Below are 27,036 nucleotides of genomic sequence, written 5' to 3'. Positions count from 1 at the left end.
AATGTATAGATGATACAACAAGTATGTACTTTGAGGTATCACATAAAAACATGTACATGGGACACCGAAGGTACACACGGGACACTCGTTGACGCTAGACAAGAAAAACTTTGACAAAAAGTTGAAGATCGTCATACAGAAGACATGCGAAGAAATCTATATGACATTTTTAAAAATCATGGGAGAATTGATCTCAAGAGAAATCTTAATTTAATATACCGAGTACTACCACATAGTTATAAAATTTGGTCGTTTGGTCGTTCGTGGACACCCGGAACCGTGATGTTCTTCCGGAGGCTTGTAGATGAACTTGGGCAGTCCGTCGTGGACACCCGGAACCGTGATGTTCTTCACGTAGAACCATCCGGCGTTCCAGTACCGGACGGACTCGTGGGAGTCATGATGTGGATACATACGACCAGGTCGGAGCATAAAGGTCATGCTTCCGCAGTTCACCATGGCCTTGTCCTTCGTCTCTTTCTTCACCCGGAAGAAAAACTGCCATAGTCTGACATCCGGGCGAATTCCGAGGTGCCCTTCGCAAAGCGTTGCAAAGTTCGAGAGGAGGAGATATGAGTTCGGACAGATATTATGAGGTTGAAGTCCGTAAGTGGTGAGGATGGAGAGAAAGAATTCCGAATAGGGGAGCGACATACCGCGCTCAACCCAGTCTTGGTCAGGACCCTTTCGTCCGCGTCTGGCTTGGGGACGTCGGAGTCTCGCATGAAGCTCCAATTCGAAGAGATCATGCCCTCATTTTGGAGGTCCCTTAGTTTCGCATCCTTCGTTTCGCAGGGCCACCACTGTCCCTTCTCGCCTTCACGGATCCGGGCCTTGGAAGCCCTCTTCGCTTCCGCCTCCTGCACTTTAACAGCCATCCTAGCTTGTCCTTCAAGTTCGTCTTGGATTTCTTTGAAGGTGGGGATTCGGCCTAGTGCAGTCTTTGGAAGAGGCGGAGAATGGTTGAGCTAATTTGATGTCGGAAACATATGGTGGCAAGAATGCAAGGGGCTCCGGCAGCTTGGTTCTAATGAGCTGGGTTCCGGACTATTCGGAGAACTACCAGTGCATTTGGGCGAACTAGGCAACATACTTCCGGCTGCACCCATGCAAACTAGTTTGAGTAGTCGGAATCTACACTAAGCTACTTCTTCTTCTACAAGACCGGCACACTTACCGTTAATGGCGTGGTGGTTCGTCGGGACACCGGTGAGGATGAGGTCGCCGGACTTGCAGCGCTGAGCCTCCGATGACCACGGATCGGCGGCGGAGACGGTTTCCCGATCAAACGCGCGAATCTCAGGTCGAGGGAGACCTTGGAACGGCGACGGGCGAAGCTCTCTGTGCGGGGGATCGCCGAAGATTAGATCTGGCGGGCGGCGCTGCGCGAGGAAGAAGATTGATTGAGGATTGTGGTGAAAGAATGGGAAACTTACCGCGTGTGGGGGTATTTATAGACCTCGCGCGGAGATTCGTGATTCGGATCCGACGGTGAAAACGGAACGGTCGCACCGTTGGATGGCTGACACGTGTCTTAGGTCAAAAGTGGTAAAACAACGTGGAGGTAACTTAACTGTGCGCTTCCGAAATTTCCGGCTGGAAATTTGGATCTCCGAAAATTTAGCGCGAGAAAAGAGAAAATTGTGCGCGGGATAAATGGAGGCTCTGCTACATTGCCATTACTGAAGAACATATGATTTCCGAGAAAATGATGTCGGAAACAATTAAAGTTTGGAAGCTCTTCAAGATTCTCTTCGGGTCTGAGCTAAATGAAGTCGGAAGAATGATGAATCTTGGAGAACTTCGGGGGCTACTGTTGTGGGTATACTTTATGGGTATATCAACGGCGTGGCCTCGATCCGGCAAGCCCGGGTGGCCCACAGATGGTGATGTGGCATGTGGCCCATCGGGCGGCCCAGTTGCTGTAGATCTTTAAGGATGAAGTCCAGCCCAGGAGCGAGGAGCCGGATCTCAACCGACCTACAAGGGAGGCTGGATCCGTGGAGGCCCATAAGGTATCCGGATCCTGCACGACATAGATGGAAGGCGGATCCTTGACGTACACGGCAAGACATTGTACCGTAGTTAGGCAACTTGTATTCCGACTAGGACTCTCCATGTAAACCCTAGATCCGTGCGCCTTTATAAGCCGGATCCCGGGAGCCCTAGAGGGACAACCACAACTCATTGTAACAACGCGAAAGCGCACAGATAATTCCAGACAAGCAGCAGTACGCCCTGTCTTCGAGCAGGTATTCTGAAGCTGGGTAAATCGCGTACCACCGTCCCGATGACTCTCCGCCCTATGGCCCCTACTTCTTCTCCCCTCCATGAGGATCCCTCCTCTAGAGTACCGTCGAATAGGAACGACACAAACCTCTCCCAAACCCGCGTTGATGCCGCATCATAGCCATCTTGTTCCACACTCCTTTGGCCACCAGTGTGGTCGTCGGTGGCCAGAGGAGTGGAGACCCATCACGTTCTTTGTGTTTTTAGGTGTGTTTTTCTTTGGATTTTATCTCCCTAGCAACATCGGTGAGGTGGTGGCAACGACGACGCGTTCAAATGAGGACTCTCCGGCCTCTCCCTACCTCGAGGGCATCTGTTTCGACATTAACAAAGGTCCCGTGAGAGTTTGTGTCGTCAAATCAGCGGATGTGTCTATCAAGGGAAACAATTGATTGGTTATTGGCACGGCGACCTCGACATCTTATTTGTTGTGTTTTGCGCATGTCCAGTTTCTACAACCCTCTGGATTAGCAGTGAATGAGCCTATGTTGCGCCTGGTGCTGCTTCGTTCGGCGACTACTAGATCTTGTTATCTGCGGCGAGAGACTATTGTGGTTTTCAAAGGCTTGTATGGCAAGAACGTCTGCACGTGTCCATATCCATGTTCAGTGTATTTTCAAACCCGCGAAAACGATGAACAAGCAAGGGAAGAACATTTCAAAAACAAGCGATAGAAGAAGATGAGTATATGTAATTTTGTTTTTTGATAGTCGTTTTATGCCTTGTTGTATGTTGTCTTTAGTATATGTAATTTTGTTTTTTGATAGTCGTTTTATGGCTTGTATGGCAAGAACGTCTGCACGTGTCCATATCCATGTTCAGTGTATTTTCAAACCCGCGAAAACGATGAACAAGCAAGGGAAGAACATTTCAAAAACAAGCGATAGAAGAAGATGAGTATATGTAATTTTGTTTTTTGATAGTCGTTTTATGCCTTGTTGTATGTTGTCTTTAGTGTCTTCTGTTTTCCTGGATGAATTTCAGATAGATGCCCTTCAGTGTCTTCTCTTGAAAAATATATTGAACTGGTTTGGTTTGCTTAAGGGGCTGGTTATGATTCCAACAAAACAAGTAGGGGCAGCTGTACAATTCAAGGAAACGGAAGAAGGTGACGGATGTGTGAACACAAAGAGCCGAATCATATCTTAGCCATGAAGGAAGTACAACAAACAATAATAAATGTGGTTGACTCGTCCAATTCATCGTTGGCACCTGTACATGCAAATGCAAAAAAGTTTTCGAGATTCAACACGAAATTCAGATCAGTTTTTTTTCAATGCCGACATAGGCAGCATTTTATAATCACATGCGCGCAACGGATATCAAAGCTAATGAGGTCAAGTCACAGCCCACAAGTCACAAGATAGGTTAAGAAGATATCACATCTAACACATGCCATGCGAATATGCCATAGATTTAAGAGTACGGGCCCGACCATGACCTGAGAACCGAGATGGTACTAAAACATGAAAGTTTCAGGGGTACAGATGAACCGCCAGGCTACAGCATGTGGCTGCTCGACTCAGTTCAAAATAATAGAGCCACAGTGAGTTCTCTTTATGTGGGAATTTAAATTGTCCAGCGATCTTTGAGGCTAATTGGAGCCAAAAGATACATGCTAGGTCCACCTAGACATGACTAATCCTCCTCCACCTTCAGGTCCTGCATCTTTGAGCCAAGACCACTGTCACCATTGTTGTCCCCATCCTTTTCCTCATCATCGGCGTCATCCTCCCCATCCTCTTCTTCATCATCATCTTCAGGGTCCCCCTCAGGATCGTTCTCGTCCAGCGGGCCAAGCACATCCAACGAGTTCTTACCTCCCTTCAGAATCTCCTTCACCTCATCAATGCCTTCATCAGGGATGAAGTTGGCGTTTATGTTCAGTAGCACAAAACCTGCCTTGTTTGTGATTGCTTGAGCAAAGCACCTGGCTCCAGACCTCTGAAACATATTTGTGCTCACATCCAGCTCCTTCAGATCTGGGTGTCCTTCTTGCAGACTCTTTGCAATCATCACAGCACCAGAATCCTTCAGTTCATTTTCAGCCAAGGTGAGCTTCTTGAGCGACTGCATTGCTACTAAGCATTCTGCTAATCCTTTGGCCGCTTCAGCAGTTATCTCATTTCCAGCCATTTCAAGGATCTCCAGCTGAGGCGCTGACTGTTTGAGGACATCGGTAATCGCTAGTGTACCCTCGTTCTCGAGATTGAGGTCACTGAGGTACAGCTCAACGAGATCATGAAGCTTTGGAAGCGTTTTGCTAAGAGCAACACCTGCCTCAACACCAAATAAGTTGTCCCTGATGTCAAGCTTCTTCAGACCGGTACATGTCCCTAATGCCTCAGCCAATGCCACTCCACCATCAGACCCTATCCTTGTTGCTGAGCATCTGAAACTCTCTAGGTTTGGAGAACGCTTAACCATCTCAGCAATTGACATAGCACCTTCATCGCCAGTCATATTGTTGTGGAAGTGGAGAACCTTAAGCTTCTCAGTCGAAGGAATAAGCTCAGACAGAGCTTTTGCAGCTTCCTCTGATATACCATCATTCATCACATACAGTTCTTCAAGGTCACCCTGTGATTTCAGCAGCTCCGTGAATGCCCTGACACCCTTCTCGCCTAAAGCATTGTCAGAGATGTTCAGGTATCTCAGTACAGACCCTGCTAGAGCTTTGGAGAATATGCGCATCACATCAAGGGCTTCATCCTCGGGCCTTCCAGCTACAAAATCTGAGAGGTCTACCTCCGTGAGCTGTGTCTTGATTGATTCAAGAATTGGCCCAGCAACATTGGCAGCACCAATGCCAAAGCTCCTGTTGCTGAAACAAATCCTCTTATACGAGTTTCCTGGCTTGGTCAACGGACTCAGAAGTTCCTTCGCTTCTTCTGCCTCAATGAAAGCACGCTTGCCACCAGATATATCGAACACAGTATCAGCAACCTCAACCGGTGTATCAATGGCAGGTGCTTCTGGTTCTGCGGCTGTCTTTGGGCCCTTCTTCAGGACCTCCAGCATCAGCTTGCTAGTTTCTTTCGCATATAGCTGGACAGCAGAACTGCCATCACCATCCGGCTCCGTCTTGAAATGCTCGTCTGCAGAAGCAAAGCACATGTCTTCGATCCTTTTAGCATTCTCGTGAGCCTCCTCTTTGCCCAGAAGGCCATACTTGCGAGAAAAGATTGACTCGGTAGACAGATTCTTGGTCATCCTCTCCACAAGCATCAGACGAGTGCTGTCACTCGGTGGCCACAGCTTGATGGAGAATGTCCGGGGTTGGAAATCCGGCGCTGCTGAATCCATGTGGAAATGTGGCACTTCACACAACAACAACCTGCATGTAAATTACCAAGGGTAAGCATTAGCACAACCCCAAATTACAGAAACTGATATGATATATTAAGTAATCAATGGAATTATTCGAGCAATTGGAGGGCCTGTCCATGAGGTACCAGACAGTAGTAGTACCAACAAGGATACAGCTAAACACTAGTTAGCAAAACATATATAAGTCTACAGTGTAACAACAACATCACCAATTAATTCACGGCGAAAAGCACTTGGTCAAAGTGGTTTGTTTACAGATGAAATCAATGATACGGTTAGCAGTTACAGATGATTGTTTAACCCAGCACGTGAAAAATAATGCGCAATGTTGGGAAATCATGAGATGAACCGGGCGGCACATGCACCGGCCTCAACTCGATCTCCTATTGGCTGAGGAATTGGTGGGACCTGCAACATCGCTTTTGATACTCGGGTGTACAACAACAATACAAGTATAAATACAGGGGATGGGACCAGTCCGGAGAGAGAAAAAGGTAAGAAATTTAAAGCTTGGTCCCCCCAAATCATGTTTCTCTGTCCTTCGTCTTCCCCAAAATATTTTCTTCTAAAGCACGCCGTTGCGTCGTCCCCGCTGCCATGGTCCATGGAGATCTTTGCTGGAACACGCCGTTCTGCCGCCCTGCAGCTGGAGCACACCGGGGAGGACAGGCTCGGGCGGCATTATGTGCGCGCGGGCGCTGGTGGCATGCGTGGCCAGGCGACGCCGAGGAGGACGGGCGGCGGCAGCCGCGTGCGGGCGGCGCGGGTGCCGGCGCGTGTGGCAGGCGCGGGTGGCGCATGCGCGTATGACGGCGTCGTTTCCAGTGAAGAAGCTGTCGTCGACCTTCTCCCCAGACGTGGCCAACCGCGTGCTGCATGAGACCCGGCTGCTCTCCAAGTCGGGGTCGGACCACCGCGCATTCGTGCACGCGGACGGCGCCGTGGAGACGGTCGCCACACCATGGGCCCCGGCTGCGCGACGGGGTACGCCAAGGAGAACGCCGCCGCCGCGGTCCACAACATGGCTGGCTGGCTGCCACTGCGCTGTGTCAGCGGCCGCTTCGCTGTGTCAGTAGTCGGACGTGTCGTCGCCGCCGTGCTGTGTTAGCCTGTCCAGGGGGTTTGGCGCCAGACGAGGCGGCCGTTGCATCCCTCGTGCACCTTCCTGCCCTGCTCGACGGCTGCAGCGCCGCGGCCGCTTGACCCACGGTTCTTGACGACGTGCGTTCCGCGCCAACCGCAGCGTCCTGTAGCCGCCGAATGCCGCCAACAGAAGGCACGTACGGCTGGAGTCCTCCGCGACGAACTCCTCCCTCCGGCTGGAGTCCTCCGCGATGAACGCCGGCGGCCCTGCGCCTTGCTCTCTCCCCCACTGGAGAGGCCCCCGCGCCGCCGGCGTCCACGCCCTACGACGTCGTCCTCAAGCTCGGCGCCTACAAGGCCTTCTGGGAGATGTCCCCGGTGCTCCAGTTCGCGCACCTCACCTGCGTACAGGCTGTGCTCGACGACCTCCGCGGCTCCGCCTGCATCCACGTCCCTCGTGCAGGAGCTCGCGCAGGTCCAAACACATGCGGCACTGCAACTTTATGCTCTCCTGCGCGCGCCTGCGAGCTCATTTATTTCGGCAGGTCCACACACATGTAATCATATACGAGTATCTCACATGCGGCAGTGGTCCTTGTACAAGATCGCTGGACCAATCAACAGCCGAGTTAACGTGGGTTCATATGCCGCCGGGTTCCATCTATTCACTCTCGCGCAATGTTGCTATGAACGACACATCTAATTACGTGGCTTACTGGCTACTGTAGTATAGCGCGGAATAGTTCAGGACACTATAAGCTACTACTACTACTAGATAGAACTTCAAGATCTGTCGATCAAGCAAAGCGTAAAGTTACTGTAAATCGTCAGTTCCCAAATCCATGCTTTAAATTCAGATTCTATGCAAGGGTGTATTGTGAGTTAAGTATATCAGCTTAATCGGCTCAAGCAGAAGTCAGATCCGCCGTCGAATCTCGAACCCTACTTCCGCAAAATTGGGAAGCATAAGCTAAGCTTCAGGGCATGAAGAGCTACGGCTAGTTGTGGCGGCAGCGGGGAGCGGCGACCACGGGGCAGTTGGCGCCCACTGCTCGCGACACCAGGAGGATGGAAATACACGGTGGGGACAAATTCACGGAGATTTATTTTTGAAAAGCCGCAGATCTGATGGGAAAGCTCGGCGATCTGAGCCGGTCTAGGGAGGATTTGGTGAGGGAAACGACGTGGGAATCGGATGCTTGCTTGCTTTGTTACCTTGGATCTCGACGGCGGCAACCGTCTGCTAGAGGGCGATGGCCACGGCGTCGGCGTCGGCTCGAAGCTGGGGACGGCGGCGTCCGGTCGAGGCGGGCTACGTCGGCCGCGGGTGGAGGACGGAGCGGCTCGCCGGAAGATGGACGGAGGCGCCCGGGCGGTGGCGAGGGTTTGCGCAGGGGGGCTAGCTACTGGAAGTCTGGAACAGGAGGATGCGGCGGCCGGCGGAGATACGGAGGGGAGCGTGGGGTTTGTGTAGTGGGGGCGAACGGCGGAGGGCTCCTGTAGGGTTTCTGGAGGCGGTTGCGGCTCCGTGGCCGTCCGATGGTGGAGTTTTGGGAGGTCGCGTCGGCTCTGGACCGGACGATTTTCGAAAGAGTTTTTGAGGAGCGTGGGTTAACGGGAGCGCGCCTGACGGTGATCTGATCCGGATTTCGAAATTCAAAAACTTTGGCCGACGTGGACACGCTGGACTCGAGTGGACTGCAAAACGGTAGATCTAGACTCTAGAGTTCTCTACCGCGCGAAGCATAGGCGCCCTGAACTATTCATTTATCCAATACCTTTTGTTATAAAAAAACATTTATCCAATACCTTTTTGTGAAGAAGAAAAAAAAAGTTCCACATAGGTAATTTGATCTGCAAATGCGTTTAGAGTTGGCGGGCTAAAACTGTTTTACAACGCCGAATTTGCAGTTTGCAGCGCTTGCCACCACGACAGGTTATTCAGGCTGCTTGAAACTTTAGCGTGCTCGAGTTACCGGTTTTCCAGCGGCTGTAAAATGCAGCGCTCGTTGTGCCACTAACACCAACCGCACACAAATATACAACATCAAAGATCAAACACACCTAAAATAAATCGAAATAAAATAGTTTAAATGTTGTTACAACACACTAAAAAAGTTCACGATATTACAACAAGTAGTTCATGAATAATAGAACAAATAATTGACAACAGCAATACAACAAACATACAAGAAAACTAAATCGCCGAACACCTTGTGTGCGCGAACAAGCCACTAGTGCAGATTCTAAGCTCACCGCAGGACATCGACGGGCATACGCGCTGCGGCGCCGTCTGGAGAAGCGGTGGAGGGGGGGGGGGGGATTCAGCGCGGCACCCGCTCGCGATAGGCCATCTGGTGAGCGGCGGAGCGAGACGGGTCAGCCATGGCGCGCGACGGATGCAGCGGCGGTGATGATGGCGCATGATTTGGTGGGCGACGGGCGGGAGGGAGCGGCACGCGGAAAATTCACCAAGCGGTCGGGCGTTCCGCGAGGTTCAATATTCCGCGTACAATAGTGTAATTTTTCACAGGCGTGATAAAATTTACACCACGTTTTATTTTACAGCGGTTGTTGGAGCGCACACTAAATCAACGGTTTTTAAAGCGTGAGCACGTTTTAGAGCCTGCTCGTATGAGATTTACAGCAGCAAGATCGTGAAGCTGTGGATTGAAAATGACCTGCATGTTCACTTGATATGAACTTGTCGAATGAACAGATCAAGATCCTGTGAGAAAACTAAGGGTGTCAAACCATGCCAATTTCCCAATTTCAAATTATATGTTTTTTGGCTTCAAACTTCGCAGTCAGTTATAATACATCTGAAACTTTAAATAACAAATTGATTTTATCTTCCAATTTTCATTAACAGAAAATTAGAAACGGAAAGTAGTCCTCGAAATAGGCTTTCGCCCCGCTATATTAATATAGCAACGAACTGATACAAGACAGCGACCACCGCTGGGGCAAACAGCACATCAAAGCCAAGAGAAAACAAAAGAAGAAGAAAAAAGAAAGAAAGGATGACAAAGCCGGATCGACGAAAACGCTGATGATCCGCAACCGCTGCGCCCTCCGGAAGATGCCCACCACGAGCCTAGCCCTCCGAAGCGCCGCATACCAAAGAAGCACCTTCAAGAAGGGATGCGACGATGACGACGCTGCTGCCCGGACAAGCCTAGGGTTTCCCCGTATGCGGAAGGACAGGTGGGAAGGGGAAACCCCGACGCCCCTCAAGAGGGAATGGTGGCGCCCGCGAGCGTCACCGCGTCGGTGTCGGCCATCGACAAGGATTTCTCCCGTCCCCCAAAGACCCACAGCCCCGGACACTCCGTCATGCTCCGCCAACCTCGCCGCCCACCAACTCGCGCCATCACGGTCACGCAACCACCACCGCCGTCTCACCGTGACCCACTGACGAAGACCGACGAAACCGGCAGGAAACACCCCAAGCCGAGGGAGCCCGGACAGCAGCCACGCGGGAGGACGCCACCTCCACCGCCGCGCTGCGGTGACGGACCGGACGCGGCAACAGGAGCAAACCAGGCCCCTCCGGCCCGGCCGAGCCCGACGGGCTCGTGAAGCTCCCGTGGCCGCGCTGCAGTCCACGCGCCGCCGTCCTAGCCACACTCGGCAGAGAGACTCCACCGGCCGCCGGGAGCGAGACCTAGGATGCCGGATCCGGCCCGCCCAAGCCCGGATGGGGCCCGGGCAGGCCCGGATCCGGGTCGAACCGCGCCGCCCGCGCCGCCGCTGACCTCCATGCCGCCCGCCGCCAAGAGGCTGCGCCGACACCGCACGTCACCCAGCGCCGCCGCCTCCCAGCGAGGAGCGCGGCGGCCGCCGGAGCCTTGCCCACCGAGGTGCACCGCCGCCGGACCGGGAGATCCCGCGTCGCCCGCCTCGCGCGCGGGTAGGAACGAGTCCGCCGCCGCCGGCACCGCTCGGGACTTTGCCCGGCGGCCTGCGCCGACGGCGGCGAAGGGGAGGAGAGAGGGGAACTGGGCCTGGCGGCGCGAGGTCGTGGGGATCGCCCGACTCCGCCCGCGGGAGAGCGGAGCGGACGAAGCGTTTTCCCACCACCGCCTTGGTTGCCTTTCTTTTTGCACAACTCCCTCTTTATCATCAGTGAATATATCTTGGTCTTGCAGGAAGACCGCACCAGCAAGGTATTTGAATGACAAATAACGGAAATATTCAGTCTCACACAACTGCCTTGAAACAGCAAGGTTAATTTATTTTTTTACTGTTTCTCCAGCAGTGAACTCTTGCAAGTTGCGACGCTGACATTACAACAAAAAAGGGGAGGAAGAGAAGACAAAACAATAGAATCCTTTCCACTCGCTAGGCTATTTTGCGGAACCAGAATCGGCATCATCTGTTCCACATTCTTTTCTGCTCCTCAAAGCTACCGATGACTGCAGATTGTTTCTTCGTGTTGAGCAGTTCCGCAAACTCGGTGTAGTATGCGCTCGCATCGAGATGATCTAGTACCTTCACTAGCTTTCCATTCGTCTGGTGGAGGACAGTCTGACCATCCGTGTCCATGTGACCAGAACTAACACTGATAGCCCTTTCAGTGATTGCGTGGTTTATATGCGATTGCTGAACCAAGAACACAGCGCCAAGAATCTCACCAAGGAACATGTCCTGCGATGTTGAAAAGGACAATTAAGGAGAAATCACAAAGTTTGCTAATAGAAATCAACAACTTGAATATGAACTGTTCAAATGAAATATTTTAATAAGGGGTTTCTTTCACTGTTATTGGTCAATATTGAACTGTGACATGGTACGAGACAATGATCATGCCTTTGTGGAAGTATAGAAGATGCTGAATGGAATAAAAATCATCAAGACAATATTTGTATGGAAGTTATTACCCTTTTATTTGGAGTGTATTATGTATGTATACCAACACTATTTATGGTTTACCATATTTTCTTGTGGACTAGTACTACATTACGATAGTTTGGATATCAAACCTGTAGAGAAAAAACTTACAATGTGATGGTATGCTTGGTTATTCTTTTGCAGTTTCTGCATTGACAGGAACAGCTGATACACAAATGATGATTCAGGAGTCTTCTCAGCAGCATGTAGCGATCTTACGACTTTTTCGAAAGAAGCCACCTGGCGCTGAGCTCTCAAAGGAACGAGAGTGATGTCTAAACCAGATTCTACAACCGCTTTGGCAGCTCGAGGGTCAAGAAAGAAATTGAACTCCGAAAACTTATTTGATGGAACAGTGAACACATTGCCTTCCTCTCCATCCCCGGCAGTCAGATGACTCCCGACTATATAAATGCCCTGTGTAGAATTGAAATTTGAACTTTTTAGTAAAAAAAAAAAAACTTCCATTGAGATGAAACAATGTATCTCACAAGGTTTGAAAACTAACCTCAATTATTGATCCTGCTTTCGTGTCAGATAGAATTATGTTAGCTATGTTTGTGAGAGGACCATTGGTCAGGATGGTTATCTTGTCAGTTGGTTTGAGTTCTTCTCTAATTTGTTGCCAAACTTCAAAAGCCAATGGTTGTCTGAGCTCAGGGTGCGCCGTGTCCCTTGGAGCACCATATTTTATTGAATTTTCTGCTGTGTACCTGATAAAAATCAAGATTAGGTACCGCATGGTCTACATATCCGTGGTACTTGACTGTATGTACTATGTAATAGTATCCAAATGTGTCTTCATGCATACAGAATAATGTCAGTAAAATCATATTTATGCCACAAAACCCCGAAGTATCTAGATGCAAGATACCATTTTACTTCGTTGAAGCCATGCATTAGTACCTTCTAGGACTTCTGGGCAACTCCCGGGCTAGTCCAAAAAGTGTGTCAGTGTCAAGAGAACCTCCAGAACCATGTGGTATGGCCTTCACGTACTCACATCCCAGGTCAGGGGCGCCAAGTGCAGTGATGTTTCCAAGTCCTACTGGAATGTCATCACGGCCCATCATATGAAGAACGTCATAGATAATATCTATTGTAGCCGGATTTGCCCAGCCATTGCCACTTACCAATATCCCCTACATATTTAAGAACATAAATGACTATTAGATTTAAAGCAGGCAATATTTACTGCATTCTTCTGCAGACATTTTGCAAGTTTATCAAAAGGGGAGATTAGCACAGATAATACTGACCCTCAGATCAATTGCCTGGATAGGTGCTTTCAGGAGGCACAGGAGGGCAACAAAATCTCCTGGACTCATGTCCATGTCAAAAATGACAGGCTTTCCTCTAATCTGATTTTTCAAATCGTGTTTGTAAATAATCTCTTTGTAGTGATGAAACTGGCTGGTGAAGTTGAAGAGGCCAGTGTGTTTTGGACGATTCAGGACCTGCATGTGGTTATAAGAAAATATTTGACTTAGAAAAAGGGCATCAAACAACATGTTCACTGCAGAGAAATTTCTGATGACATTGTTCATTTCCATCTATTTGATGATTACTAGTTCATCTCTATTGAACCTTTTCATTGAGCACTTTCATGGTTTTGCAATGGTGTTACAAGCCCTTACACAGTGGCGGACCCAAGATTTTCATCAAGCCTGGGTGCTGTAACCTGGCCAAATTTTCATCAAAATAGGCTGCATTACCGGCCGGAAGCCTGGGCGCGTGCCCGGGCTTAGGACGGTTGGGTCCGCCTATGCCCTTACAGCTCAACTGCAATCTTACTATCTTAGTTTGCATAATGGGTTGTCTAATAAAATTAAATAGATTTTTTCTCCTTCTGCTATTGTTGAAGTTCGTCGACTGAAATTCCAAGAATCCTAGAGCTTTTCATGGACATGTATGAAACAAATTTTAGACTTGATTTTATCAGTTGTCTTGAATGGAGACATACTAGGCATGACTCTGAGAGCATGCCCCAAGAGCAAACTATTTCACTGTTCACACGTTTATAAAATGCACATATGAAAGACAATTTGTAGGTCGTTCTTAGCTATCACATTTTTCTGTGCATATGTCCCAAGGGTTAACAAATGTATTGTTAGAAAATAGCATTCTCAAGCATGTCCGTAACAACAGAGGATCAAATTAAAAGTAAGCATGTGCTTCAGAAAAGGTACCTCGAGAAAGTTGTCGAAAAACTCTCTGTCAAGAGGGCTTTTAACATTTCTATTAGGTTTTGCCTTCACTGCAACAAGTACAGCAACTGAGTCGGGACCTTGCACCTCTTTGGTGTATCCATCCTGGTGAATATTCAGTCCATTATCATATGTATATCAAGATGAATCCCACGTCTCTGACAACATAATGATTAATTTGTGTTTCTATTCTAAACTATACCTGGCATTTCCCTTTAATGCTCCCTTTCAAAACACAAAATGAATCATTGAGTCCTGTCTGAACATGACCGCTGTGCACACCATTTTTCAGCAAGTTAAATTTTGGACTTGCGTGTCCATCAAAGAATGGATTCGATCCATCATGCACACCATACGGTTCATTGGATGTAACCACAGTTATGTTCATCACTTCCATCTCAGCAAAATCGTTCTCACCATTCGGTTTCTGGCCATTGCGCATTATTGAGAGTGCCACACCAGACATAAAAGAATCCCACATAAAGTAACTCTGTAATTAGAGCAAATAGAACAAAGTTAAACCAACAATGCAGGCAGGCGTGGAAAGAATAATAGTAAGACATGTAAGAACTTACTGTGTAGAATTGGTCATCAAACCAAGTATCACGGGTAATCTTCAAAGATTTGAAGGAATATTGTGCTTCATAAGTTCTCTGTTGCTCCTCAAATGCCTTGAAGAAGGGCTCTGTGATTGGTATAGTGTTGGTTGCATCAAGTGGCACGAGGGTGATTGGGATACCAGAATGAAAGACCTGCCATACCAAATAAACGCGTAAAGAGGCATTGTAACGTAGCAAGATGCGAGACATTCGTTACTGAAAACAACTTGTGTATATCTAAGTTACCTGATACGCGGCAAAAGGGTCTCCAAATATGTTGAACTCAGCATATGGATTTTTAGTGTAAGCTGTAAACATGTTGCCATGGTCACCACATTGTCGTGGAACGCAAGATGTGTCGTTCTTGGGGCAGCAGCCAGTGGGATTGCTTGATCTCACGCCGCCACCCATTATGTAAATGTGCTTCACGTTTTTCTTTAGTTGCGGGTTCTTCATTAGGAACAGTGCAAAGTTTGTATGCATTCCAAGGAGGAAGACATTCGTTGGCCCAGCGGATATGGTGTCAATCATCACTTGTTGAGTTGTCGGTTGTTGAAGAGGGGAGTATTTTCTGTTTCCCTGATTCAAAGCAAAAAAAAAAGGAAGTTTAGAAATGTACTGCCTTCCGGTATACATTTCTTGAACTAATCTATAGCCATATTTTGAGATAAAGGCGATGAATGGTGGATCTTTATCTTTGTTTTATACCTGAGGAAGAATTTCCCGCCGAACTCCATAATTCGCGTTGATGTCCAAACGGCCACCTGATCCCTGTGGAATTGCTTGACGGTATCGACACCCCCCTACTGTTGACATTTCCTGGAGAATTTCAATCACAAGCAAACATTTTACTGGATAACTGTAGTCGACTGAAAAATAGCAATGCAGAATTTGGTTGTGCAGAACTTGCAAGAAGAACCGGATAGAGACGACCCGTCTATTTCACCTGGTCAATTATTGGGAAATAGCCACCAACGTCAGGATATATTCTACCATCATCCGATATACCACCCTCCCCTCCTACTCCCACTGCAACGTCATCACGGCCCATCATGTAGAGGAGATCATACAACTGGTTTACGGCATGGCCAGCATCAGTCCATGAGTTTGTGCTGATAGTTATAGCCTGTCAAACACGATATAATGAACCTCTGAACAGCAGGGTTACGATAGTACACGAAAAAAACACAATGAAGTTCAGTTGAGCTCATAATTTGTTCACACATGTATCTTCTACGCATATATCAATGGGAATCGTAACTATAACCACATCTGTTATACACTCGACATTAGGAGTCCAAAGTATCAGTGTTAATAGAACAAACTAACATAATAGTGTGTAAAGATTTGTGTCAGTATATCTGAACTAGCTGAAACTCATGCGAGCATTTCATCGAGCAATTTACGAGGGCCCATAAGATACCGCCATTTTTAAGGCATACATATACCTCTGAAGATCCTGAAGGAGTGTTAACTAGGGAACAGCCTGGTTGAACTGCACCCGTCCACCACAGCAAGCCAAGCGAAGGACTGTAGTGGCCGGCTCGCTACCACCCGTCAGAGCACACACAATCAGGACTGCACACAATGGCATGCGTCGTATCTGCCTCGCCAAGAGCAATGGAGTGTGGCTTCCGGTAGCCTCTCAGGCGCTTACGACGGAAGAACGCCGTGTAGGTGGCGTGCCGGTGCTCCTGCTCTCCCACGGCTGCGGGAGAGGCCGAGCATTCATGTAGCTACACGGCCATATCCCGCGGAGCAGCGGATTCCAGTCTTCTCCAACCTGACGCCGGTGTTCACCGCCGCGTCGAAGCGTCTGCCCACTCTGACCAGCGTCGGCACGGGGAGTTGCCGCACTTTCTCGCTGCAACGCCACCACTGCCGGTCCGCTGCGTTCCCCAAAACTCCGATCATCGGTCTATCATCAATAGCCCCTCGACCCTACCGGCCCGCGAGCTCTCTGACCTGCACGACTGAACCCTAGACAGCGGCGAGAGGGAGCAGCCAAACAGAGGAAAACAGAGTGGGACGAGATTATCTGTGCAAGTCCGTTTCACGAAGATTATCTTAGATTATCAAATACAGAGATATTCAAATGCTATTTATTATTTAAACAAATTTAAGTTTTAAATTTGAGATGTATTTAAATGATATTTAGTATCTAAATACAATTAAGTTTAAATAAATCGCAGACAACCTTCATAGAACGAACGAAGTACAAAACGTAAAAAAACATAAGAGCTAAATAGTACTCCCTCGGTTTCATAATTTTAATTGCTGATTTAGATGTATGGAACTGAGGAAGTAATGTGTATTTTAAGCTATACAAAAATGTCAAAGTGCCATATGAGGGCGGCATCTCTAGCCCGCCGCTGCCGACAGACACTCCGGCCTGGCGTGGGTTCAAGCGGTTGTTCGCCACTTACCGTGGGCTCACCAACGTCAGGGTGGGCGACGGTGCGGCCACCTCCTTCTGGTTCGACAATTGGCACACCGCGGGGCCCCTGTTCTCTTGCCTCCCCGTCCTGTTGACCCATTGCACGGCCCCCGCGCTCACGGTTGTTGACGCCCTCCGTCACGCTCGCCTCGATCTCCCGCTGCAGGACCGGCTTACCGTCACGGTGCAAAGGCAGCTGGGCGTCCTAGATGCGTCCCTCCGGCATGCTACCTTGCCGAGGAGCGAGACTCGCGCCTGCTCCCAGGAGGGGCCAAGTTCACCGCGGAGGCCGCGTATCGTGTCATGCACTCCTCGGGCGTGGCCATGCCTTTGACGGACACCAACTGGGTAAACTTCGTTCCACTGAAAGTTCGGATGTTCTTCTGGATTGCTCGACATGGGAAAACCAGGAAGCGCGCACTCCTTCATCGGCATGGGTCCTTCCCTCCCCGTGCTGCCCCTTCTGCAGTGAAGACAAAGACCCAGCTCCACATCTTCTGCAGATGCGCACGTCTGACACCGTTGTTCGCCGCCGTAGGAGCCCCTTTTGCAGCCGTGGCGGACGACCTGGAGGGTGTCTGCGCTGCGCTGGCCGGCCCGCTCCAAGCTCACACCCCCCTTGTCCAAAATTCGCTAGATCATATGGAAGAGCAGGAATCGTATGGTCTTCGATGATGTCCGGATGCGCACTCGGTGCATGGTCGCTATGCTGGTGGATCACTGTGAGCTCTGGCTTCACCGTCTGCCTTGTCGCGCCTCGCGGCACTCAGTAGATGTGTGGATGCTACAGCTACGGGAGAATGCCCTGTGATGAGTGTGTGTTTTTGTTTTCCGTTGGACTTCTCTTATCACCCCTTTTGTACCTCCTCCTTAACCTCCATGTACCTCCCAGCGGCCTTGCCGTTTTCAGGTTGAAATAGAGTGAGAAATGACTTCAGGTGGGGGCTTTTGCCTCCCACCGTTGAGTTGTCCAAAAAAAAGTATCACATTTTGAAATCTAAAAAAACAGATTTTACCATTTTTATGTAGCGTATCACTTATTAAAAATGATTTAAAAAAAATTAATATAGAGGGATCACCGGTACTCAAGTGGCCAAAGAACCTTTCGCTGAATATAATATACTCATATATTTAATCATCATACATAGTGTAGTAAATTATAAAGATGCTGCCTGGTCGCAAAAAAACACACACATCAAACATTGTGGTTACCATCGAAACAAGGATAAAAGCATGCGGCCAAAGTGAATTATTTTCGTTAATTTCAACCCACATGTAGAGTAGACTGTAGAAAAGATTCTTATACAGTAATTCTAAATCTTACAAACCAAGATAATTTCATCGGACACTTATTGTGATGTGCGGAATTAAAATAGAAATTTTATTCAAAACTCCTTCGTGTGGAAATAATATCTTGCGTAAGCTTTGGAAATTCAATTTTTTTACATGTTCGGAAACTGAACTTGATTATTATCTGATGTCAAAACACACTAAAGGTAGTAGTAAAAAATACACACTAAAGGTAGTAAAAGAAACACAAGGCATAACTTCGGGGGAACTGCTATGCGCCGACCTGGTCGGCGCGTGCGGGGCGCCGCACACCCCCAGCGACCAGGTCGGGTAGTTTGGGCCGCGGCCCATTAGCTCAGGTACGATTTTTTTTCTTCTTCTCTTTTTTCTATTTTTTTCTGTTATTAGTATTTTCTTTTTCAAAATCTAACATTTTCATGAAATTATTTTTCAAGATTTTTTTCAAAATATGAACATTTTTTAATTCAACAGTTTTAAAATTTGAACGATTTTATATTTTGAATTTTTTTCAAAAATTATATTTTTCAAAATTTGAACATTTTCCATGTTTGAACGGTTTTTAAATTTGAACGGTTTTTAAAATTTGTACAATTTTCATGTTTGAACGATTTTCAAGTTTGAACGATTTTTAAATTTGAACGGTTTTTAAATTTGAACACATGTGTGAACAATTTTCATGTTTGAACGATTTTTAATTTGAGCGGTTTTTAAATTTGAACGGTTTTCAGATTTTGAACGGTTTTTTATATTTGAACATTTTTTTTAAAATATTTCTATTTTTCGAATCTAGAAAATAAAATTAAAAAAAGGAAACAGAAAAAACAAAAAAAACGAAAAAATAAAACAGGTAAAAAAGAAACAAAAAAAAAATCGAAAAAGGAGGCAGCCCGCACCTAACTGGGCCGGCCCGAACCGCGCGCGGGGTGTGCGGCGCGCGGTACGCGCCGACCTGGTCGGTGTATAGGGTTTGCCTAACTTCGGCTCTATCCTTGACGGGGCTGGGGTTAGATTTCGAAATAGTATATTCGAGAGATCAGGTGAGGGAATAGTTTTGCCAAGGGGCAGATTTGTCTATAAATACACAGGTTGTGCTAATGGGCCGAACTGAAAACCGGGCACCGATTTGAAACAATTCTGGCCCTTTTGTTTCACGAGTTAGGCTAAAATTTAGCCAGGGAGTGCGTGACATGGTAAACATAAGTTGTTTCTCGTGTTGCAGTTTCTTAGTTTTATCTTGAAACATTTCAAAGACGTAATCTACTGATTGTTTCCAACAAGATCCACCGATTCGCCGGACACTGCAGGGCAGCAGTCTGAAGCGTGATTGCTCTGTCCCCGTGTCCAAGAGGACCACGTAGACACCGTGACGTGGCTAAAACACAGATTAAACGTGATCGCCAGACTGCGCGGACACAACCAATGCGGTAGGCAGGCCCTCCACAGGTAGCGTCCGACGACGAGTACACATGGATTGTCGTCGTGCATGGCCTGCTTAAAATACTCGTCTTCGTGTTCTCCTATCGCCGGCCGACGTCACTCGATCCCCGTTTTCAATTCGAGGAACCACGCATGTTCTTTTCTTTCCACCGAAAGTAATATTCAAACCGTAACAATAGTGGATGGGATTAAAATACAGGGAATAAGTGAGGATAAGCTCTCCGCATGGGCCGATGGAGAATATGGTGACATGACACGTAATCATGAACATGAGAACAACAATGTTCTGTGCCCATATTGCAGCATAATAACCTGTCAAACAAACCTATTGAGTACAAGTAAGTGCGTGACTCCCTTACAGCAAAAGACCCTATCTGCCATCGTAAAAGACCCTTCAGGACCCTTCTCTGCCAAAAAAAGACCCCTTTCACCGTTGGTTCGTATGAGGCTAGGAAAAAGAGAAAAAGAGGGGCAGCCCGAGCGGTCAAAACCCTATCCTATTCCCTCGCAGCCGCCGCCTCTCGCGTCCTCCCTGCGATGCGTGTTCCCCTTCCTCGACGCCCTCTGTGCCGCTGCGACGGCTGACACTATTTCCCTCTCCCTCCATGTTGGCAACACCGCAGGCGCATCGTCGATGCTGGCGACCCCCGCCTCCTCTGGGATCTCCTCCATGGCGCCCATCCTTCAGCTCCTCACGGACTGAGATCCGGGGCCTTGCTTAAGACAAGGCACGAATGCGCTCGGCCTCTCCCGCGCCCTATCGTCTCCTTCGCCCTGCTTGTCAGCTCCCTACCGGCCTTCTCCACCACCACTGAGCCCCACTTCCCCATGTCTCTCCCCATCGCTTTCCTCTCGCATTGGTATCACTGGCTGAGCGACGAGGCGAAGTTGTGTCCGCTGATAATGGTGGTACTACCATGAGGAGGTTGACTGGCAATGCCTCCATGGGGAAGCATTGGTGTTTCAGACTTGTTCCAGTAGCATGTGCTGTTTTTTGGATTTATTTTTCTTCAAGTTAGAATAGGAATATCAGTGCTTAGTTTGTATCTTAGCCTGCTAGATTAGATGAAATAGTTAGGAAATAACCAAATATATTTCGTATATTGAAACACTAACAATGTTTGGTCTCCTACACTCCAATCTCCATTCTTTTGTGTTTCCTCGTACTACTTTATTGAAATGTGCAATTCAAAAAACTGCAAGTGAGATAACCAGTGTTTTCCAATCCATATTCATATTTGGAAACTATCAAACATTTATAAACCATGGCTGTTGTATTCTATTTCCACACTTTTTCGTAATTATTCATGACTGCCATGATCGCTAACTTTTTTTTCCTTTGTAATTGTAGCAATAGGTTGCTATGGGGCGTTTATTGATCACAATGGGAGGATAAGTTGTTTGAGGTAATGTGCTTTTGAGTAGAGACTTATCAATTGATGTTTATTTTCTTACATTTAGAGGAAATTCATGTCTGAATGTGTTCTACATATATTTGTTCGGTAAAATTATGACATGGAAGTACACCTGTTCTTTCCAATGTGCATTTTCTGTTTAGAAGCCACTGCGCTTGTCTCGGCAGCACGAAGAACCAGACCTTGACATGTATTAGATGTCTCCCTGTTCTTGTTTTAAATCTCTGTGACAAGTCACTCCTGCAATGCGTTGTGATTGTGTATCTATTTTCTTTTTCAGTTCCGTGAGTTGCGGCATTCATATTACTTCCACAGATATGGTACGGAGCATGAAAGATGATTGCAACGGAAGTGTTTGGTATCAGGTAATAAAACTGAAGTTGCATTCCTCATTATGGGATTATCTTTCTTCAGATCTTGCAGCTCAAAGCAATATGTTTTCACTTTGAACACCACACTATAATTTTGGATATGATATTATCTGTTAAGAAGTAACAGGAGGCTCAGTTCTTTAGCTATGATCCGCCTTGCGTCATACTGTTATTGCTCATTGCTGTCATGCATCCAATCATTGTATTACATGACTTCGCGGTGCTATAACTCTAGATACTTGGACATGCACATTGTTTCTTGCAGATTATCCTTTTGAAGTAGTATATGTGCTGAATAACCTTTGCTGGCTGAGAAAGACTAGGTTATCTGAATCATTATCAGAAAGGATTATTGTATTTTATTGCCACAGATTGGTGGATGCAGAGATAGGATAAGCAAGAAAATGTTTGCTAGATACAGGCTGGTGGATCATCAATTAGTTATTTCAAGGCAACCAGTGAAGTGCTGAAGAGTTGTGATCCTACTTTGGCCTGTGTTCTTTTGCTTCGCTGCATCTAAATTTTTTGCGCACTACTTAAACATTTGCTGAGCCTATAATGTTCTTTGTTGGCCATACGTACATTTACATTCTTGGGTTAGGTCACACAAGGATAAGAATTTAGTGTATGGATTATACCTTTCGACCTACATGTAATTATCATTGTATTCAAGACATGATACTGCACATTTGTTTCATTTCTTACTTTATATATGAATGCATGCTTATTTTGTCTCTACATCATGCCAAGGGTTGTCATCTGGTTGGTTACACTGGTTCTATTTTTACTCATCACATTTTTTGTAGAACTAGAGAGATCCATATTTTTTTAGTTCACACTCAAGACTGTTTGCTCTGGTTGCAGGGCCATTATTCAACTCCACCGCAACATCGGCACCTTGCCTTTGCATGCAATTGTCACACAACTGATTTGGGCTGAAGTGGTTGCATCCTCTTCTCTGTGCAATTAAATTGCCATCATTTCTCTTATGTGGAGTGTGGAGACAAGCTAGCAATTTTGTGTGTTTTTACACTTGTCATCGAGGCCATGTCATTGTCATAGTTGATTCAGCACACCAATAGGTATATGTGCACTCCATTCTCCTCCATATTCCATTACTTGGTTAGATATATTAATAAGTGACGTAGTTGAGAATGTGGTACGGTCAAACAATGAAAGACCATGGGATGATGGGAATGAGAGTTGCTAAACAGTTTATTCGTTGCCGTTGCTTGTCCATGTGCTTATCTCGATTTGAGACAGCGAGAAACGAATGGATTATTCCGTGACTCTCTAATACTTCTATTACTTGATATTTTGATTTGTTTAGATGCATCCTTTCTGTGTTCATTTAGATTAGCTTACCATTTATTCCCCCTTGTTATGCTCTCTAGCAATACTGCCAATGAAATTGACAGTTCCTACACACCTAGGTGCGCTTTCTATCTCTACCATTGGCTACCAATTATTGGTTCTTACTCTGAGATAATGCATCATTTCGTCTTTGTTTTATCCTCTTCAAGATGTATCTTTGTCCATGCACAGATTTACTGCTATGGTGAACTTTCCAATGCGTTTCGTATGATACAGCCTAATCTCTTTTAGTACTATCTGTTTTTGATTTGTGGGTTTCCTTTTGTACCCCTCTTTTAGTATAGTTCTGAAGTTATTTTGATATGAACAATAACATCAGTTCTTAGTTAATCAATCTGTCAATATTAATGCCTGAAATCAGAGTTGCTTGCATTGACACACATTTGTGCATTTGTAATTGCTTCTATGATACGCCACATCCTTCCTTTAATTATCTTATGTTTTATTATGAAAAGAAAGGAACAATTATTAGCCATATTGTTTAATTATTGTTTCACACAGGATAGTAAAAATGAAATAGTAGAGAACGTTTCCACTTTGTTACTGCTTCGCCGCATTCGTATTTACTGAAATATGTTAACTAAGACATTGTAGTTTAGTGTGTATTCCTTGACTATGAAGATAAGAAATGGCCCTAAGTGCACTGGCGGAATATCAGCGAGTACGAGGGCCAAGGATTGAAATGGGCTCTAAACAATGCAATATCAACACTAAACTGACTGGCCACTTCAGCAACATAGGCCACATGTTGTGCAAATTTACTGAGAATGCTGGACCACGACCTAGCATGGTCCCGCTGACGGTCCGCCAGTGCCTAAGAGGAGGTGCTTAGTGGTCCTTATCATGTTCTTTCTTCTTGAGATCACATCTCCATACGCTCCTTTATTGCGTTACAATGCATCTCTCGCTAAGTAGTCTGGTCTCCAATCTGGAGAAGGGAAAGTAATTGCATGTTGTTGGTGACTTTCGGTTCTTGAAAGTTGCATCACTGATCATCTATTGCATATTCTTTTCCGTCATTGTGACCCGCTTTACCTTTGTTTGTAAATTATTTTACTTCCTGAAGCTAATGGTGATATGTAATAATATATTCATGTTAAGTAATTAGCCGCATTAACAGTGCCAAACTATGATTATGTATTTAGGCCAAGCCAGTGCTGCCTCTATTGTATTGGATTTCGTGCAGGACACTTGTGCCATCCTATATGTCACAGATGTTTTTAGGTGTAAGTAAGTCTGATGCAGTTGCGCAAGGATGGAGATACACTCTCTGGACTCATGGCTTTATTTGGGTCGTTAATTGAGCCGCAGAGGGCCGGCGAGGAGGCGCCCCAAGGCCGGCGAGGAGGCGCCCCAACCACTAGTTCTAATCAAATGGGCCGACGTAGGCGCCGTATCTATCGCCCGTTTTTTCAAACTTGGAAACGGGGATGGCCATCAACTACTCCTTCCGTATCATCAGTTTATAAAGGTTATATACAGTTATAAAATTTTAACTAAAAAGACTAATAAAATATAAGGTACTTTCTCCATAAAACTTTGAAATTTGTTTGATATTTATCTAAGTTTAGGTGTATCTAGATACTAAATAGCATCTAGGTATATCTAGATTTTGATAAATTTCAGACGTGTTTCATGGAACAGAGGGAGTATATGTCATAAAAGTTCCGTACATCATTAGATTCATATAAATGTATACCTTTTGAGTTTTTGTGACATACTATATATTTCATGTTTTCATAACAAAACTTAGTCAACTTTAAAAAAAAAAACTACATTAACTCTAGACCCGAGTATTGCTTTTGTGGTAACACAGATGGTGTACCGAGGCTTAGAGCATCCCCACTCGTTTGGGCTCCCCACGCCCAAATCCGGTGAAATTTAGCGCCGGATGGATGTAGTTTTTGGCCTGGGGAGGCCCATTTTTCCAGCCGCGAGCCCATGGACGCGCACCCACCGCGTGCATAGCGACGGCGCGAGCCACCGGGAAGGGCAATCGTCGGAGTTCCTCGCCGCATTGAACCGTCGCGAAGTGGACTGGAGAGCCGAAACGACTCGTCGGGAACGGTCGAAGTGGCCTCGATGCGAGAACCGCCGTAATGGAGCACGAACTCCGCGGAAGAGCAACCGGCGCTCTCTTTCGTCGAGAGACCTACATAAACGGTTTTCGACGAGCTGAGCCATTCATCTGTTCTCTCGTCACCATCCTCCGTCAACCATGAGCGATATCTCTTGGCCATCGGACACCGACAGCGAGGGGAAGCCGCCCGGATGGCGCCATTGGTGGGATCCAGCCGCATCGTCCGAGCAGCGACGATTCCCCCGCCGGCCGGCCGAGGACGAGTGGGACGACGAGGAGGAGGACGAAGAGGCCGTGGAGCGAGCCGAGGAGCAGAGCCGAGGAAGAGGCCGAGGAAGAGGAGGAGGAGCAGGAGCAGGAGGAGGAGCAGGAGGAGGAGGACGAAGAGGCCGATGAGGACGACGACGAGGAGGACTCAACTTCCTCCGACGAGGAGGTGACGAGCCGGAAGCGTCGCCGCGACGACGATGAGGCGGGGCCTTCTAAGAAGAAGAAGAAGTAGTTTAGTTTTAAAGTTTTTATATGTAATTTTTATGTTTATTCGAATTATATTCGAAATATATATATAATCTATCTATGTTGCACCACTTGAGAGTTCAAAGCTTTCGTTCGACGAGGGTATTGCCGTAGATCGGGAAGACGAGGGTTTTGCCGTAGATCGGGAAGACGAGGGTTTTGCCGTAGATCGGAGGCCATTGTCGCCGACAAGTTGGGGCCACGCCCGCTTTCACTCGTCCGGAGTCCCCGAGCGCTCCCCGGGGGGCCGGGGATGGCGTGGGATCGCCGGATGGATTTAGGCCCAAATCCGGACGAAAACGAGGAACCGGGGGCGCGACTGGGCCGAATTACGCCGTCCGGATGGAAAAAACGCTCGCCGGGGGCCTCGTCGGGGGGACGAGTGGAGATGCTCTTACCCTGGATGGTTGGTAGGTGCTAATACTTCCCTATCCAAGATCCTGAGTTTGAGTGCCAGCGCTTGCTCTCGTCGTACACACCAAAAATATCTTCAATTGAATTGCTTGGAGGCCCGTCTAACGCTCCAAAGTTGTATTTTTCATACGTACATATATTCACACCTATGCAGTTTCGCAAGAAAATTTCTGTTGAATTCCATCCTCTAACCAGTACTACATGGATGCTAGAGAGAGAGAGAATAGGGAAAGCTACGGACGGCGTACACTATCTTGCGTTCTTCCTCCGGCCAAGCCATCCAGGACTCGATGGAAGTCTCAAAGTACAATAGGAATCACTCCATTTTCCACGTACTCCTCGCACAAACATCAATGGCATCTGAACCCCGGTTCAACTCCGGAACAAAAAGCACGCACAATTTTATTCCCGCACCAACGTAGACTAGCTATTGCCGTCCAAATCATCGCACCGAGGACGAAAGCGCCCCTTCCACCGATGGAGACAGACGAGGTCGAGGAGAGACTGCAAAATAATCCACGAAAGCACGCGCGAGCTCGAGAACGACGAGGCGGAGGGGAAGAAAAACGTACTCTCTTGCACCGCGCGTGCGTGCTCTCTTTTCCAGAAGAAAGAAAATGGAGCTAGCTAGCTAGCTAGCTTGGCAGCAGAGTTCAAGATGTAACGCCATTGCCGTTGGTCTATACTATTCCAACTCCAAGGAATGCAAGCCAAGAAGGTAGGATAGACAAGACTAGGAAGTAGCAGTGGTATGGTACCTCTAGGTCGAACTCCGAGCGGTCCTGCTTGAGGAGGTAGAGGATGGCGAAGAGGTCGTCGGTGTCCACGTCCGTGTCCACCAGGATCCGCCGGGGCGCCGGTGGCGGCCTGCCCGCCGCGGCGAGCTGCACCACGAGAAGAAGAAGAAGCAGGAAGGAGAGCGTCCTCGGCGCTGCGAGCAAACCCATCCCGAGCTAGCTGTGGGTCTTCGATCTCCCACACGCACGTAGAGGAATGTCTGAATGGAGTGGGCTCGAGCTTGCGTCCCTATATGGCTATATGTAGCTGCTGTAAGTAGCCGGGCGATCTACCGAGTTCGCTACTCGATCGCTGTCTCCGGGTCCATGAAGCTTTGATTGGCCATTTCGGTACAGAAACGAAGGGCGCGACCCGAGCGAGGGCTGAATATATGGAAGAGGGGACGAGACGAGAGAACTAATGGATAGGATAGGTGCCGTGCGAGCTGAAATGGAAAGAGGGGCGCCCAAATGGAGGCTGCATATAGTGCTTGACCAATGAAT

General features: G+C 47.5%; 2 protein-coding genes across 4 annotated transcripts; both read right to left on the bottom strand.

Moving 5' to 3' along the window:
* Window positions 1–3,661: 3,661 nt before the first annotated feature.
* LOC124707842 (RAN GTPase-activating protein 1-like) lies at window positions 3,662–7,992 on the bottom strand. Of its 2 annotated transcripts, none has more exons than XM_047239538.1 (2): window positions 7,918–7,992; window positions 3,662–5,623 (listed from the first exon to the last, which is right to left on the bottom strand). In XM_047239538.1, exon 2 carries the CDS (start codon window positions 5,593–5,595, stop codon window positions 3,928–3,930), a length of 1,668 nt encoding a protein of 555 aa, XP_047095494.1. In that variant the 5' UTR covers window positions 5,596–5,623; window positions 7,918–7,992; the 3' UTR covers window positions 3,662–3,927. The 2 variants fall into 2 exon arrangements, with proteins under 2 accessions (XP_047095494.1, XP_047095493.1); XM_047239537.1 differs by having other exon boundaries at window positions 3,662–5,626; window positions 7,918–7,982.
* A 2,833-nt stretch (window positions 7,993–10,825) lies between these two features.
* Window positions 10,826–26,611, bottom strand: LOC124707841. Of its 2 annotated transcripts, none has more exons than XM_047239536.1 (12): window positions 26,515–26,611; window positions 15,348–15,527; window positions 15,110–15,220; window positions 14,648–14,980; window positions 14,378–14,554; window positions 14,005–14,292; window positions 13,785–13,907; window positions 12,855–13,052; window positions 12,502–12,737; window positions 12,104–12,308; window positions 11,707–12,012; window positions 10,826–11,352 (listed from the first exon to the last, which is right to left on the bottom strand). In XM_047239536.1, the coding sequence occupies exons 2-12, from the start codon at window positions 15,453–15,455 to the stop codon at window positions 11,077–11,079; spliced, it is 2,361 nt and encodes a 786-aa protein (XP_047095492.1). In that variant the 5' UTR covers window positions 15,456–15,527; window positions 26,515–26,611; the 3' UTR covers window positions 10,826–11,076. The 2 variants fall into 2 exon arrangements, with proteins under 2 accessions (XP_047095492.1, XP_047095491.1); XM_047239535.1 differs by lacking the exon at window positions 26,515–26,611 and adding an exon at window positions 15,850–16,119.
* Window positions 26,612–27,036: the final 425 nt, after the last annotated feature.

This window comes from Lolium rigidum, chromosome 4 (genome assembly GCF_022539505.1).
Source record: "Lolium rigidum isolate FL_2022 chromosome 4, APGP_CSIRO_Lrig_0.1, whole genome shotgun sequence".
Lineage (NCBI taxonomy): Eukaryota > Viridiplantae > Streptophyta > Magnoliopsida > Poales > Poaceae > Lolium > Lolium rigidum.
Note: the sequence above shows the minus strand (reverse complement) of the source record. Positions and strands in the feature narration are given on the sequence as shown.